General features: G+C 36.4%; 1 protein-coding gene across 1 annotated transcript in view; it reads right to left on the bottom strand.

Annotated features, from left to right (window-relative positions):
• Window positions 1–3,499: 3,499 nt before the first annotated feature.
• Window positions 3,500–17,797, bottom strand: part of LOC143245940 (ovochymase-1-like) — a 39,110-nt gene continuing 24,812 nt past the window's right edge. Inside the window, exons 9-14 of the mRNA XM_076492191.1 lie at window positions 14,982–15,244; window positions 12,101–12,289; window positions 10,826–10,932; window positions 9,322–9,599; window positions 6,425–6,585; window positions 3,500–3,837 (exon numbers count right to left, since the gene is read on the bottom strand). Of these exons, the coding sequence (XP_076348306.1) occupies window positions 3,649–3,837; window positions 6,425–6,585; window positions 9,322–9,599; window positions 10,826–10,932; window positions 12,101–12,289; window positions 14,982–15,244 (1,187 nt within the window). The 3' untranslated portion in view covers window positions 3,500–3,648. The remainder of the gene's footprint in view (window positions 3,838–6,424; window positions 6,586–9,321; window positions 9,600–10,825; window positions 10,933–12,100; window positions 12,290–14,981; window positions 15,245–17,797) is intronic.

The raw sequence follows: 17,797 nt of genomic DNA, 5'->3' as shown, positions 1-17,797 counted from the left end.
GGTGTCTGTTGTAGTGCGCTGCGGTGTTCCTGCTGTCCCAAAGTCAAAGATAACATGAGATAAAATCAGATAGGTTTCTGTGTGTTCATTTAGGCAGCTAGAACTAAACTGAAGTGTTGAGTGGTGAGCCACTGTATATATATTACTATGGAACGTTCTATAAAATTCTTGTAAGTTCTACAACATTCTAGAACATGTTAGTTGGAGAAAATTCTCTATCAGCTACTCAGCACTGAATTTACCTGAAATGTTCTGGAAAATGGGTAAATTTGAAAATTTCATTACCCAAGTCATAAAAGCAAAGTTTGAAGAGAAAAATAAAAAATAAGTCTTTTCCATTTACTTTAGGCATAAGTAATTGGGAAATAACACTTTCTGTCCAGGAACAAGAAAAGGTAAAAATTTTGTTACATAGTGTTATCATTAATCTGAGTAATGAAGCGCCACCTATAATCACTAACCTAAATTACAGAGTTCCACTTGTTATCTCTTGGCTATGTTGCGGAGCTCCATCTATAATTACTAATCCATATTTCACGCAATCTCCAATTTTACAAGAACCGATTTTCATTCGTGTATTATTCTATAATTATTGTGGTTTTTTCGAAATTTAAAATTTCCCCACATTGTCATGATACAATTATGTTGGGAGAATATATAAAACGATTATAGGAATCTATAAATAAATTCTTAGTTTTTGATTATTTTCCTGATCTGAATCAATATATATATTTTTTATAGATTAACTTTTTTGAATTTAAGCACAAAGCTACACAATGGGCCATCTGTGCTCTACCCATCTCGGGTATCGGAACCCGGTTTTTATTGTCGTCCGCAGACATACTGTTTATGAAGTGAAATATATGAAATTATTATATTATGTCTGTTTTTCCTGCATGGCCAGGTGGTTGAGGCATTCGACTCGTAATATGAGGGTCGCAGGTTCAAATCCTCGTCACATCAAACATGTTCACCCTTTCAGCCGTGGGGGCGTTATAATGTGACGGTTAATTCTACTGTTCATTAGTAAAGATTTGGCGGTGGGTGATGATGACTAGTTGCCTTTCCTCTAGTCTTACACTGCAAAATTATGGACGGGTGGCGCAGATAGCCCTCCTGCAGCTTTGTACGAAATTCAAACAAAGTATGTTTGTTATTAATCACAAAGCTGCTAATTTTTCTCTCTATGCTGTAACCATCATGGGTATTTCCTGGATATACAAGACTATTCAGTGTAAGAGTTATTAGTTAATTTATTTAGTTATTTAATGATTATTTGGTTTAATAACTAGAGTGTTAAAAGTTAATTATTTTAAAAAGCGGTAATTATGACAAGTTTCTTTACGCAACTCTATACGAGTTGTGCCTTATGTATGTAGTTTAATTGTTTCACTTGGCTTTTGGAATATTATAATAGCGCTCCGCTAGTACAGCGGTAAGTCTACGGATTTACAACGCTAAAATCAGGGTTTCGATTCCCCTCGATGGGCTCAGCAGATAGCCCGATGTGGCTTTGCTATAAGAAAAAAATTATAATAATTTTCCAAGCTTCTAAAGTTTTCTCGTTAAATTTAGTATTGTTGTTACTAGGGGCTAAATATTTTTAGATTTTTCTGTCACGTATTATAAATACGTGCAGATATGGAAGTCAGTTAGTTAAAAGCAAGTTCGTCAGTGAAAGTAAAAGAAAAAGTGAGGTGATACTGCTTGATTGTCAGTTTCTTTCTGTAAAGAATCCCGATCCACATGAAACACCTGATAGTATTGAAATCTGGTTTTTAGCGCTATAAGCCTCTGGACATACTGCTGAGCCATTGATGAGGTGATTTAGTTGAGAAAAGAAAGTATAATTAAAATTCAGTAATTAATTATTCAGCTATTAAAGATTCAATTTAATTAATCACGTTTTGACCTTTTTGGGTCATGGGGTCCGGATGACACCCGTTTTACACCTGTATCCAGATTGGGTAGAACTGCTGTAAGGAGAACGTCTAAAATACACTTACTGGTATATGGTATAACATTATTAGAATGTGTTATAACAAGCGATACCCACAGGCAGTGAAACATTTTTGAATTGGGGGAATACCTTATTTTCTATGTATCTTAATGAGCAATGAATTAATGAGAGAACGAGTTGTTGTTTTTTATAATTACACACCAGACCCCATTCCACATTCAAAGGGGTATTTTTTACTGGGCCAAAAGTTTGGGAGCACGTTCACCCACTGCCACTACAGTTCCATCAACTAAGGCGTTCATAATTTATTGCTGGTTTCTTCGTGTCATCTCTTTAGGTCTTAATTTAGGAACTTACACCACAAAAGCAACAGTGAATATTTCTCATTAACATGTAAATAAAGCATGTCATAATAAACCACTAACTATAAAAGGCTTATTTCCTTTGTCACTGTGTCGAGAACGTTTTCACCCTTCTTTTCTTGACAATTCTCAACAGCACACATTGTCGCTTGTTATCACTTGATTGTTCTTGGACCAACAGTGGTGTTTACGCTGAGTGCCCAATATTCATGTTTATTTATAAAGAAGGTTTGTTTTTTTATTATAAGCCTTTTACGGTTAGTGATTTTTTGGATAACTTCGGTCAGATAATAGCAAAATAGTTTAATTCAAGTTTTATGACAGTAAGTTGTAGCCAAAAACGAAATAAAACTTACCAAATAGTGTTTCACCTAAGCCATACGTTACGTTTAGCTATTAGGCCTAAGGCTTAAATTAGGCTACTAATAGGCCTACTATTACAGTCATAACCTCTGCAAATTCCCACAATGGTGAACTTTTAATGCATACTCCTTCGATAATTTATAAACTCGAACTCTTGCCTATTACATTAGCTATCTGTCTAAAACCTTCACTCACCTATGAAACTTTACCTCCAAAAGGTCTCTTATTATTCGTTATCTCCTTCAGAAATATGCCAATACACCCTCCTCAAACCGTTGCTCGATAACAAAACCTTCATGTACAATTATTAGACTTGCTTTACTTTTTTGAGGTTCTTGTAAATTATTTCTTTTCGTCGACACAACAGACATTATATTACTTATAAGAAGCTCATGTCAGTATTTCTTAGACTGAAGTTGTAAATGGAAGTTATAGAGCAGAAACTGTCTTGATGTCGAGAACAGATTTAGCGCCCAGTGAAATTAGTTTGTCACTCGTACTTAAGAGAAGACAATATCAAGTGATATGGAATCTGTGACAACTATTTATCAGTCTTAGGGACAAACCGTTTGGACACACAGTTGTACATGTAGCTGTGACGAGAACAAGAGATGAAAATAATTTTAAAATATTTGTGATTAATAGAGAGAATCAGGAAAGAATGATGATCAAATTATTGCTAAAAATGTGATGGTTGAAGAATTATTTAGAGACTAATGAGATATGTGAATAGTAGGTGCATTTTGAAGGTATTGACAAATTCATTTTAGTTAAATTCTGTAATTTTCGTTATCAAAACAACAATGGTTTCCAGTCATTTTTGACAGACTTTTATATTATACTAACAATAAACATTACAATCAATAAAGTGTAAAACATAACATGTTAAATTTTAAAGAAACACTCCAAAGAGACTGGGTTTTGTACAGAATAAAACTGTTCGTGTGTCAGACGACATGTTCGTCACAGTTCTGGCCAATAGCTTTGGATTGGACGGTTTGTAATCGACGTTATCCAATCAATATAGTTCTGAACTCGGACGTAAACACCGGGCACGCTTTCCATGCCACAGTTGATACCCCAGGATACGATGCCTGCCAGTTTGTATCTTCCGCTCTGCGACCAACACACTAAAGGACCGCCTCCATCTCCCTGTGATAATAAGTAATTATTATTAAAAATCTAGTTAGTATTGATTATCAATTAATCTGTTGATTTCTGCACCTTAATTACTTCTTTTGTAGTAAAGGGAGTCGGTCGCACTAAGTATTCACTATTAACATAATAACGACTTTGTTGGCTAATTAGCATAATTTATTCAAATTTTATTATAATTTATTCGAGATTATTAATTAATCCTTATAAGTGCTAAGTCCAGTACCAGTGTCATCGATATATTGTATCATTTTGAGTAATATGTCTGTTACAACACTCGACGCAAATAATTGACCAGACAGAAAAGAAAGAGAAAATATATTTATGGGATTACTTGTAATGCTGAGAGAAATTCGTTTACGTTTTGTTATTAGTAACTACTGAAGTAATAGATTCACAAGCAATTTGATGCCTAACTATTAAAAACATCCGTACTTCTGGGGTTAAATGTTCAGTTGTTTAAAACTAACATATGTTAGTCAAAATACCTATAAATCTGAAAGAAAAAAAGTTTACCATATATGAACCGATACGTCAAAGAAGTACAGGGTGGCACGTAAGTCCCTACCCATCCATATGCAGCTGAAGGCAGCTGTTACTGCGGCATTTGGAACAATAACCCCTGCTATGTTGAGGAAAATGTCTCACACAATATGGCGTCGCATAATAATATGCAGCGAAAATGAGGGACAGCACACAGATACACTGGATACATAAGATATATGGATGGGTAGGGACTTACGGACCACCCTATAGATTCAAGTATAAAATCGAGTTTCGATTATAACTTTTACGTTTCATTTCAGTGGGAAGAAAGGTGATAAGTGTTTTCTTTAGATATTAGTTTATGCATTGCTGTTGAAATGCATATCATATTTTTACGAATTTGGTGAGGGTTGATGCGACGTTTCGGGTTATAAGCTGGATACTTCAAAGTTGGATTAAGGATTATGCGATGGTTCGTATTCCAGGTGGAAGACTTAAACGCTTGGGAGAGGTGACGTTTCGGGTTCTAGGGTCACTACTTCAACAGTTAGGGGCGAGATGACGTTCCAGGTTTCAAGTTGAATAACTCATCAGATGTGCGAAAGACTCAGCATAGGTCGAATCCCCGTCGCACAAACATGCTAACACTTTCAGCCGTGAGGGCATTATAATGTGACGGTCAATCCCACTATTCGTTGGTAAAAGAGTAGCCCAAGAATTGGCGGTGGGTAGTGATGACTAGCTGCCTTCCCTCTAGTTTTACACTGCTAAATTAGGGACGGCTAGCGCAACTAACCCTTGTGTAGCTTTGCGCGAAATTAAAAAAACAAACAAACAAAAAACTTGCCCAATTCATAGTTTATGAAACGTATATATCGTGTATTAGAAAGAATTTATATGTCAATACATGTAGGACACACCAACAAAACGAACGTGCACTGGTGTACGTGGTGTTAGTTTATTTGGAATTAGGCACAAAGCTACACAGTGAGTTATGGAAACCCGGTTTCTAAGAGTGTGAGTTCGCTACGTATTACTGTACCACTTGGGGGCGGAGTATATGGGACGAATACAGCTAAGTGTGTATTAGTGAAAGTGATGAACGTTGAACATGAACAGACATGTCCCTGATAGGAGTACCAAAATTACGCAGTGATTTTAAATTAATATCGATATCCTTATTTAATCTGTAAAAAAAAGCAAAAACACTTCCATGCAGGAGGGAGGTTAAGGTGGATTTTTCAGATTTCACCCTCGAAGATCCTGACGAAGTCGTCCTTTGTGTAGCTTTGTAATGAGAAACAACGACATCTACCGACTAATAAGTAAACTTATTTTATTATAATTCTTGTGGCTTTAACCAATTTCGATAAACGTATTTTACGACAGCATGGACTAGGCGCGTTTGTTTAGTTTGTTTTTTATATTGCACGTAAAGCTACACGATGCCTATATGCGCTAGTCGTTCCTAATTTAGCAGTGTAAGACTAGAGGGAAGGCAGCTAGTCATTACCACGCACCGCCAACTTTTGGATTATTCTTTTACCAACGAACAGTGGGATTGATGAAAACATTATAACGCTCTCATATAACTTTGTTTCTTCTATCCAGGTTCATTTTCTTTTTATAAATCTTGTTTATATTTTTGGTGAATTATAATTATAAATATTTTAACTGTTTCTCAGTTATGCCAACATTTGATGTCACAAACACAGCTTTAAGCTATTTTTGTAAGCAGTTTTAGGGACGGCTAGCGCAGATAGCCTTCGTGTAGCTTTGCGTGAAATTAAAAAATCAAACAAACAATCAACACAAAACAAGACTCAGCATGGAGATTGAAACGTCACCTCAACACCAAACCAAAACAGAAATCCACTGTTCTTTTTAAGGGTTAACCGAGCTTGAGTGTCTCCGAAGACTTTACAATACTGAATAATTTGTGTTCACCATCATTCGTTACTTACGAAGTGGTTGACGAAACTTTAGCTAAAATGATATCAGTGTGTCCTGTACTTTTCTTATAAAGGTTATACTCTCATATTCCAAAATTCAAAGGCTTAGTTCAAAATATATCTATTTTATATTAATAATGACATACCTTACAGGAATCTTTCTTTTTTTCTCCACCAGCACAAATGAACTTTTCGTACAATGTAAAATGTCTGCCTAGTCTTGTCTTCTTGAGAAGTTGTTCACATTGAGAGTTATGAATCACAGGTACAATAACTTCTCTCAAGATATTGGAGTATGTACCATTCTCTGAAGGGAAGAAATTCTGTTATTTACCATGAAGTGAAACTTCAGTTGTATAGTATAATAGTTTAGCCAAATGAAAAAGTTCTCTAAATACGTAGTTAATACCATAAATCGAAATAAAATTGAGAACTATCAGGAGGAAAAAGTAAAGAAACTATTTTCTGAAAACACTGTTTCTCGCAATAAAGTTGATCAAATCGACCAACCTCGTAACCATTTTGTACTCATTATAGATATTATAGTATGATTTTTTAATTTTTTTTATTAAGCACAAAGGTACGCAATGAGCTATCTGTGCTATATTCACCATGGTTATCGAAACTCAGTTTCTAGTTTTGTAACCCCAAAGACATACCGCTGTGCCACTGAGAGACATAACTTTTAATACACTTTGTGTTATCTTCACAAAGTTTGACAGACTTTTAGTAAACATTACAAGTCTTTTGCAAACAAAAATCAGATTTTTTAATGAATTATTTTCACTAAAAGTTTGTTTATGAATATATATTGTTTGTATATTCTAGACCAAGCTGAGTAACTTCCACGTTAAGATTAAAATAATAAAAATACTTTTACTCTTTTCAAAAATTTTCAAATTTTATTTGCGTAATCTTTGAAACTTCCTAAATAAATTTCAAACGTCTTCTTTCAGTACAGCTTTATATTTTGTTTATTATTTTTCTCAATCCTAGCTTTATACAAGATTGGTCAATTTGACTAGTCTCGTAACAATAAAAAAAACTAAAATAATCGAAGTTACCCTTATATTTTGAGTTAAGCACAAAGCTATACAATGGGCTATCTGTGCTCTACCCACCACGGGTATTGAAACCCGGTTTTTAGCGTTGTAAGTCCGCAGACATACCGCTGAGCCACTGGGGGGCTTATTTTGTTGGAACGATTTCACATCGTAATATGAAACTACATCTGTTTATCTTTGATAGCTTTAAACTCGTAACAGTGTACATCTATTTATATTTAAATTGTCCATCGCTGGAACAACGGTAAGTCTACAGATTTACCACACCAAAATCAGGGGTTCGATTCGACTCAGTAGACACAGCTGAACGTTCGATATGGCTTTGCTATAAGAAACAAACATATACTTAAATTGTATTGTTTTATGCCCTTTGAATTTTGTTTAATCGTGTCATTATAAGCTGTAAACCACTTGGCGAACATGCGGCTCGCGTTAGTTATCGAATTTCATTACGCACAAGCGACTAGAGAGATGTTCTCTCGCACAGATTGTGAAAAAAATTATATAATAATGTTATTTATTTCATCTAATCTGAGCTCAACTAATATAAAAAAGTTTCATATTTTTATATCTTGATTACTTTAACTTTTATAATAATATGTAAAGAATATAGGTGAAAACAAGAACAAAGTATTTCTACGGGTTTTCTCATTTTTGTTGTCGAAAGTCGATAACACTTAACTCTACTTTATTGTACTGAAGGTACTATGGTGTTAAATATACAAAATGTAAGATACGTAATATGTAAGATGAAAACCTTGGCTTTGTATTATTTATAAATATTATAGTATTGGATATAAGTACTGGTTGTCTATTTCATGGCTCTATAATCAGATAAGATTGAAGGCTATGAAAATTATGCTTTGTATGAACAGTGACAATATTATAATAAGTAATTTATGTTAAATATTTATGGTATACCTTGAAGAATTAGTTTAATTAAACTCTGAAAGTAGCTCACTAAAACATCGTGACATGCGCATAGCCAGATGTCACGCCGAGAGGGTTAATTAATACGATAAACCGAAATAGAAATGAAAACTTCTTGAGAACCAGATTTAAAAAAACAACAACTATTGTATGAGTGCATAATTACTAAGATAAGCCAAAATGTAAATGAAAGTTATCCGAGGACAAGAGTATCGTTTTGCTTTTGAATTTCGCGCAAAAATACACGAGAGCTATCTGCACTAGCCGTCCCTAATTTGGTAGTGTAAGACTAGAGGGAAGGCAGCTAGTCATCACCACCCACCGCCAACTCTTGGGTTACTCTTTTACCAACGAATAGTGGGATTGGCCGTAACTTTATAACACTCCTACGGCTGAAAGCGCGAGCATGTTTGGTGTGACGGGGCTTCGAACCTGCAATCCTCAGATCACGAGTCAAGTGCCTTAACCCCCTGGCCATGCCGGGCCTAGGATAAGAGTAAAGAAAGTATTGTTTTTAAAATATTGAGAACGTTAAATCTTTTCAACTATATGCAAGGATTAAAAACAAGAAAGAGACGAAGTGCTAATAAAAGGAAGAAATAGGTGCTGACTATTGTTGTTTTTGAATTTTCGCGCAAAGCTATACAAGGGATATCTGCACTAGCCGTAGTTAATTTAGCAATTTATGACTACAGGCAAGGGAGCTAGTCATCGCCGCCCACCGCCAACTCTTGGGCTACTCTTTTACCAACGAATAGTGAGATTGACCGCGCCATTATAATATCCCCATTGCTGTGAGGGCGCGCACCTTTTACGTGATAGAGATTCTAGCCTTCGACCCTCAGATTACGAGTCGAACGCCCTAAACACCTGGCCATAACCGGGTCATACTTTTTTGGCGAATCAGAAAGGAGAAAACAGATTTGTTGGTACGTGAATGGATTGGAAGGAACAACGTTTTTTTTTGTAGCGAGTTGTTTTGGTTAAACACGAATAGTGAGACAGCAACTTCAAACTTGGTTTTGACAAACAAACAAAGAATAACTTACTGTAGGCGTCTTTACCCCACCCAGTAACCACACAAGTAACATCCTCAAAAGATTCTTGAAAATTTGGCAAGCAGATTGTGTCAATGTGTGGCTTCAAGGAGACTTCGGATTTTAACCTCAAGATAGCGATATCATCCCAAAGGTTTTTTCTTTCGTCATCGTACTTGGGATGAATAATAATTTCTCCTACGTCATGGTCCTCGTGCTCATAGAATTCTTCAGTGTTTTGAGTGTCCCATTCACCAAGCCTGACCTTTAGGTGGTAGTCGTTCCCAGACCTGAAATAACAATTTTCTTGTTGATTTATCATAAACAAACAGATCGAGACAGGTTCTCAAAAAGACGTAATTTGCAAAATTCTACACGCATAATTAAGTTTGGTTTTAAGTTCGTGCATAACTACACGAGGTTATCTGCGATAGCCTTCCATAATTTAGCAGTGGATGACAAGAGGGAAGGCAGCTAGTCATCAACACCCAATGCCGACGAAAATTGGGATTGACCGGGCTGAAAGGAATAGCACAGCACGTCTCGTTGGACAGGGATTTGAACCCGCGACCATCTGATTGTCAATCAAGCCCCCCTAACTACCTGGTAATGCCGGTCTTGGCATTACAAAGAACAAGATTATACAATATAACAAATAGTTTTGTTACATCATTGATTTTCCGAGTAGGTCCGCGCTTCGACTGTTTTAATTATCAGTTTTGTTATGTTTTAAAATAAATATTTTAATCTATATTTCACCAATATATACAATTGTTTTATTCATATAATAATGTAAGACAGAGACATAAATTGTACATCTTAAATATCAGTATTTTAAAGCGTACTTATTTATCTTATCGATTTATTGTAACAAAGGTTACATATGACCACGTGCTTGACAAATAAATTATGCCTTCTTTTTATCTTTATCTCTCTATTTTTGTTTATTCTGTCGTGTGTAATGTCGCGAGAAGACCCAATAATTTCTTGTACTGGTCTCGGTGGCAAACCCACTCATGATTAGATTGTGATGTGTTAACTAACCGTTTATCGTGGGTTTGATGGTGGGGTCAGTCATGATTAGGTGGTAGTGTGTTAATTAACCGTTTATCTTGGGTTTAGTCATGGTGTCAGTCATTATTATGTAGTGACGTGTTAATTAACCGACTATTTGTATGTAAGTGGTGATGCTAGTCATAGTAATGTCTTATCGAACCGTTTCTTGTAATCTTGGTGTGTTTGTATGTGTGTTAGATCGTGGCGTATTAACACCACCTTTACTCCATCAAGCAACTCTGTTGTTTTATAATAATATAAAAAAGTCTTAGACAAAATCTTACCACATGTATCACAAACATTCAGATGGAAGTGGCAGCTAACAGTGTTAAACTTGGATTTCCAAACAATGATAGCAACAAACTAGGGTTACCAAACATCTACAAACAATGGGCTAAAGTCACCGATAAATGATACTAATATAAACTTGTGAGCTAGTCTCACTAGTAATCATACATACGTAAATCTGTAGACGCAGTGGGCTACGGTCAGTAAATGAAGGTTGTCTATTAAAACAGCACCACACTGAAATATGTTGACTTTTCCTTCGACCTTTAGGACAGCTGCCTGAGTAGCGAATAAAACTAAAAGTTAGCTTCAGTAAGATAAACCTTCTCTTTTCTTAAGTTTTAAATTGTTGAAATAAATTTTAGTAAGCTGCTTTGAAATTTGGACAAGAAACTTAATGGAATGTTAAAGTGACTACAAGTAGACATAAATCACGTATTTGAATTAAGTAGCTCAGTGAAGAGGGATAAAAAACCTCTGCGAGGACCGAGTTAAAAATCTTGTCAAATATGAACTTAACTTTTATGGTTGACGTTGGTTAGATATCTCAAGGATTTTGTTCTACTTATAATCTTTATTTAGAGATTATAGTAAAAATTATACATATTTGAAAATCAAGTTTATATTAAGAATTGCATTTATGAAATTTCTGTATATTCTTACAAATTTTCCGTATTAAATTGGATTTACACAATATTTTTTAATTTTATTTTACAGTTTTCTTCGCATTTATTTTTGTTTGTATACAGTAGAGGCGCTTTATCTTCATTAAACCACCACCAGAGTAAACATAAGATACGACTCGAAATTTCTTACCTGCTTAAAGGTCATTCTCCAAACTGAAAGAGGTCGTTTTTTCTTCTTACTGCCAAGATCATTCTCTAAAGTGAAACACGCAATATCCCTCCTCTTACCTGCCAAGGCCATACTCCAAACTCAAACTGGTCATTTTCTTCCTCTTACCTGCCAAGACCATACTCCAAACTCAGACTGGTCATTTTCTTCCTCTTACCTGCCAAGACCATACTCCAAACTCAGACTGGTCATTTTCTTCCTCTTACCTGCCAAGACCATACTCCAAACTCAGACTGGTCGTTTCCTTCCTCTTACCTGCCAAGGCCATTCTCCAAACTGAGACTGGTTTTTTCCTTTACCTTCCAAGGCCGTTCTCCAAACTGAAAGAGGTCGTTTCCTTCCTCTTACCTGCCAAGGCCATTCTCCAAAGTGAAACAGGTCGTTTCCTTCCTCTTACCTGCCAAGGCCATTCTCCAAACTGAGACTGGTCGTTTTCTTCCTCCTACCTGCCAAAGCCGTTCTCCAAACTGAAACTGGTTGTTTTCTTCCTCTTACCTGCCAAGGCCATTCTCCAAACTGAAAGAGGTCGTTTCTTCCTCTTACCTGCCAAGACCATACTTCAAACTCAGACTGGTCGTTGTCTTCTTCTTACCTGCCAAGGCCATTCTCCAAACTGAGACAGTCCGTTTTCTTTAGTGTTCAGAATACGTTTATTAATCCCATTGATGTTTCTGAAACCACAGTGTGGCACGAAAGGCGTTTTGGTGGTTGTTTCTGGCAAGGTGCAACAAACATGAAAAGGTCCACATCCATTTGCCCCAGCTGGTGCCAAGGTAGCATTCTGAAATAATGTTCACTTACATGAAGTTCCAGTAGATGCAGGTAAACTATGTATTCAGGTATTCGGAAGTTGAAAAGATAGTAATATAAAAGAGGTTTTCTGTTTCCTTTTTTTGTGATTTTTAAATATTTCATAAGCTTTCGGTCACAAGGCTACTTTACAGTTAAAGTACACACTGTTGTTTTTTATTAAGCACAAATCTACACAAATGACTGTCTGTTCTCTACCAACCACAGGTATGTAAACCGGTTTCCATCAGAATAAGTTTGCAAACATATCGCTATGCCACTGGAAGTCTATTGTACACGTTGTCAGTTGCTAAAACTGTGGAACTTTTAACCTAACCGGAAACTTATAATAACACGTGAACCAAACGGCCACCATAAGGCTCAGGCATAGCCGTTGCCAATTTTAAGCTACTGATCATAGGGAGGGCAAACAATCAAAAGCACCCGTCGCGTATACAGCTGTTTTGCATCGAACTGGTGAAGTGACTGTCAGTTTTATAACGCCCCTACAGTAGAGAGTGTGGAGCATGGTTCGAACCTTGCACCGTGCATTTCGTTCCTCGGCACGTTAACTACTAGTGACGCTTTGACGACGTAAATACATTCGAAAGGTTGTGAATTAAACGACTAAGAGGAAAGATAACACGTGAAAAGATCTTTATCTGACGTCTTAATATACGATCAACTTGTTTGTTAATCGCTGTGTTTACTTAGATACTTATTAACATCAGAATGTACTAAAAAAATTCCATGTTTATCTGTAATCAATGTTATACGTTGCACGATACCTATTACGAAAACTTTGTGTGGTGACTTGTCATGCATGGCCATGTGGGTTAAGGCGTGCGACTCGTAATCGCGGGTTCGCATCCCCGTCGCCCCAAACATGGGCGCCCTTTTAGCCGTGGGGGCGTTACAAAGTGAATGTCAATCCCACTATTCGTTGCTAAAAGAGTAGACCAAGAGTTGGCGGTGGGTGGTGATGACTAGCTGCCTTCCCTCTAGTCTTACACTGTTAAATTAGGGACGGCTCGCGCAGATAACCCTCGAGTAGCTTTGTGCGAAATTCAAAATAAATAAACAAACAACCCAGTAGCTTATGACAAGCTGTTTTTATGCTGTCTTTTGACAGACACAGTTTTTGTTTTATATGTCAACCGAGTAGCTTATGACAAGCTGTTTTTATGCTGTCTTTTGACAGACACAGTTTTTGTTTTATATGTCAACCGAGTAGCTTATGACAAGCTGTTTTTATGCTATCTTTTGACAGACACAGTTTTTGTTTTATATGTCAACCGAGTAGCTTATGACAAGCTGTTTTTATGCTATCTTTTGACAGACACAGTTTTTGTTTTATATGTCAACCGAGTAGCTTATGACAAGATATTTTTCTTCCAAACACTTATAAATCGACCTCCATTTTGTGATTCCTTGACGGACTGACCTGAAACTTGGCAGGGTTATACCTTGACTCAACACGTCCAGACACATTTCTCTTTATCTTTCTTTTATTTAGGCCTCTTTTACAAAAGACTTTATGGGGTCAAAGGTGAAGTGACCCAAATATTTTCATTTTCAGCTCCTGTGTGGCCATATTTAAAACGATTAAGATGAAAATTTGTACAGATATCAAATTTTATGTGCCCGACCCAGTGACAAAAACCTTGGATTTTCTTGTCTCTTTTGAGTCTTGTGTTTTTAAGGACCCAGAGCTCACAAATAAAGCATCATTTTTTTTGGGGGGGTCATGTTTTCGGTTGTATTTTGGGTAATTTACATGAGATTGCATAAAAGATACTTTTCTACAGGCCCAAGAATGGGCAAGTCCATTTTTAACTTGCCCATAACATAACAAACTCGGAGATTACGCTTTTTTTTTTTTTTTTTTTTAAATTACTTAGCCCTGTTTCGATCATTTTACGCGGGCTTTGATTGAAGATATTTTTCGATAGAAGACATAAACTGACAATAAGAAATGGTAAACTTGTTCGTTTTTGGTAAATATAAGGGGCTCAAAATGCCGCAGAAAGCATAATTTTAAGGTGTTTGACAATAATTCTGTTGTATTTGGGGCAGACTACTCTACTTACACGTTTTTGTGAGTTTCTTTGACCGTACCTGTTTCACAAATTGTACGCATGCTATACGTTAGTTTGTTTTTTGAATTTCGCGCAAAGCTACTCAAGGGCTATCTGCGCTAACCGTCCCTAATTTAGCAGTGTAAAACTAGAGAGAAGGCAGCTAGTCATCACCATCCACCGCCAACTCTTGGGCTACTCTTTTACCAACGAACAGTGGGATTGACCGTCACATTTTCACGCCCCCACGGCTGAAAGGGCGTGTATGTTTGGTGCGACCGGGATTCGAACCTGCGACCCTCGGATTATAAGTCGAACGCCCTGACACACCTTGACTTTAGTCTAATAAATCACCATCAATTAGTGATGTTTGTTTTAGGGTAAAACCATGTTAGAGTGGCTACCGGATTATAGGATTTAAGTCTATAGACGTACCGTTGTCCATCCGGATGGGGGACATAGCTAACGTATAATTACAGGGAAACTAAGTTTTTGTAAATGGCATCCATAACAGAAAAAAAATAACAATAGAAAACTGAAATCACAAGTGATAGCTTCCTCTGATATTACTACATTAAAAACAAGAAGAAATAATACATTACATACCAGATGTGGTTCAGCAGTTGGCGGCGGCTTGTTTCTGGGGTCGAGAATTCCTGACCCGTCAATAATGATGTTATCGTCTTTACACAAGTAGAAGGGTACACACAAGCATCCATGGTAATTTTTATTAGGGTTTGGACCCTCGGGATTATCATTTCCAGTCCTTCTACTAACATCACTTTCTGCACTACCCCAGATTAGTCTATCGTCCTGGGGACGAGCCCAGGAGATCCCCAGAAGAACGGTTAGTGCAAGGAACTTCATTTACTGAAAACATTTATTATGTTCTGTAAAACTGCTTGAGGTGTTTTAAAACCTCAAATAGTACTATTGAAATGGTTAAGTCAAGGACACTGCTTAAAACTTTAGATACAACTCCATGATGACAAAAAATTCACTTGAAGTAAAAATGTAATCTTCGTTAACCTGAAGATGACCAAAGAAGATCGACACATTGTTCTGTACTTTATTTTAATAAAAGTTTTAAAACTTATACCACAGGTGTCTTTAGAATACATTTTTAGATACAACTCTATCTTTCAACAACTGATTTATTTGGAATCTATTTTCATTCGTCTGGCAGATCAAAGATTGGTTTATCTGGACTACTACTCGCGAAGGTAAAAGAACAACAAAAACACGTCATTTTATCATTAAAAATAAAACAGTTAATTTACTAAAGCTCGTTTAAAATAAAATATGAACAAAGACATCAACTAATTTTAAACAAAATTATCTTTAGTATTTTATTATTTAATTTAAGTTCTGTCTTTTATTTCTCTCGAAATTGTCAGTAGAGGGAACTTTCTAAGCATTTGGCGCGAAAAAAAAAACACACGTAAGAGAATGATGACAAAACACCTCAACAAATTTAGTCTAGCACTATTACCAATAATAAGAATAAAACATTTACCTCAGAGCTTGTGACACCTGCTATTTTTGGGGTTCACCAGCCGTTTCTAAAGATGTTGCAGTATTTGTGAGAATTGAAATAATAGTATTTTCTAGACGCTGACTAGAAACTTTCAGAACTGATCTGAAACTCCCCACTATGATCCAACTGGTATTTATTCTGTATATCTTCTCCAACTACATAGCAAGTTCTAGGGTTACGTTTTGGTTGGAAATTCCTCTTACATCACGTGCTAGGAACTTGCTGACCTTCAGACAATGTCGGGTCCTCTGCTACCAACCAGCTAAAATGATTCCTATATAACCAGTATGCATAGACGTAAACATTTTCTAAGAAACTGGTTCACCCAACTGACGTAAAAAAACGTCATTTATTCCATGCGGTATCAACAACTTACGTTATTGGTCAACGTCACACTTACCATTTCACAATGGATCATTGTGATACATTCGTTTAAGATTCAAATATTACATTTTATCATACATAAGGAAAGATGTTGTTTATTTAATTTAGGAGAAATCTACCCGAAACTTATCACCCGTCCATAGCTTTTGAGTGATAGAAAGGTAGCTAGTGAATAGCACCCACCGCCAACTCTTAGGCTACAGACCGAAAAGTAGGATTTGACTGTTCTACTTATAACTCACTCACGGTTACAAAAGGTGGAGGGTGATTTTTTATTTTTTATGGTAGCGGAGCGCGAACCATGGAACCTCAGATTCACAGTTCGGAACGCTAATCACTGAGATTCATTAGGCCTAAAATATACTTGTTTTGCTTATGAATGAATAATTCTTGGTTTTTTTAGCTCTGGTACACTCTGAACAAACATAATATTATGTAGACACTACATGTGTTAGTTATTAGAATACATTCACCAAAAACAATCCGTGCTCCTCTTCAAGGCTTGTTTGTTGCACTTTACACAAGCTAGCTGTCCCTTATCTAGGAGTGATGGACTAATACGTTTTTGTTTATTTGTTTGAAGTTAAACATAAAGCTACACAATAGATTATCTGTGCTCTGCTCACCGCGGGTATCGAAACTAAATTTCTAGAGTTGTATGTCCGCAGACATATCGCTGTATCACAAGAGGACAAGACTAGAAAGAAGAGAGTTCAAATTCTTGGGCTACTTTTTATCAGTGAAAAGTGAGATTGGCCCTAACATTATAATGCCTTCACGGCTGACAAGAAGGGTATGGTCGGAAACGGGCTTCGAAACCACAACCCGAATATTGCGAGCCAAGCGCCCTAACTACCAGGCCATACATACTAAGACTATTCTGGGGTTCAAATGCTCCAATGTACCAATGAAGCGTGTCAAGTATCCACAGTTACTTCTATAGCTTTCCAAGTAAACCCTTTAAGACACTATCTCGTAAGTGTGCAATATTTGGTTCTGCTACCTTGCCACTAGAAGCGTGAATACTTTTTCAGATGTGGCGTCTCTAAAATTCCGAAATGGCAAGAAACGTAAAATTTAGTGTCATATTTGGGTTCCGCCAGGATGAAGACCAAACGTTTGACTTCCATCATGCTTGGTATATAGACTACAGAACTTATATTTAAAAAAAGCCTTAGAGATTGCGAGTGAGCCAGCCAAGTTTGGTCTTACTAGTTTCAAACCAGTGAGAAGAGTTCACACACACAATAATATTGAGACTGCTCGTGCTCTTGCAAACATACAGACAACAAGCGGCCATCTGTTCATTTAATGATATTCTTGCAAGGCCACCATTAGGAAAAGTAAATATTTAAACCTAATCTCTACTTTTCAAGAAAACGTCGATTTCTTACTTAAACTCTTGTAAAATGTTATTTTCTATTCCTGCCTACGAAAACATATTCCATATGCTAATTTATTGTTACGGAAGAAAGCTGTACAAACTTGAACTTGGCCTGTC

The sequence above is a fragment of the Tachypleus tridentatus genome, chromosome 3 (genome assembly GCF_004210375.1).
Source record: "Tachypleus tridentatus isolate NWPU-2018 chromosome 3, ASM421037v1, whole genome shotgun sequence".
In the NCBI taxonomy this organism is placed as follows: Eukaryota; Metazoa; Arthropoda; class Merostomata; order Xiphosura; family Limulidae; genus Tachypleus; species Tachypleus tridentatus.
Note: the sequence above shows the minus strand (reverse complement) of the source record. Positions and strands in the feature narration are given on the sequence as shown.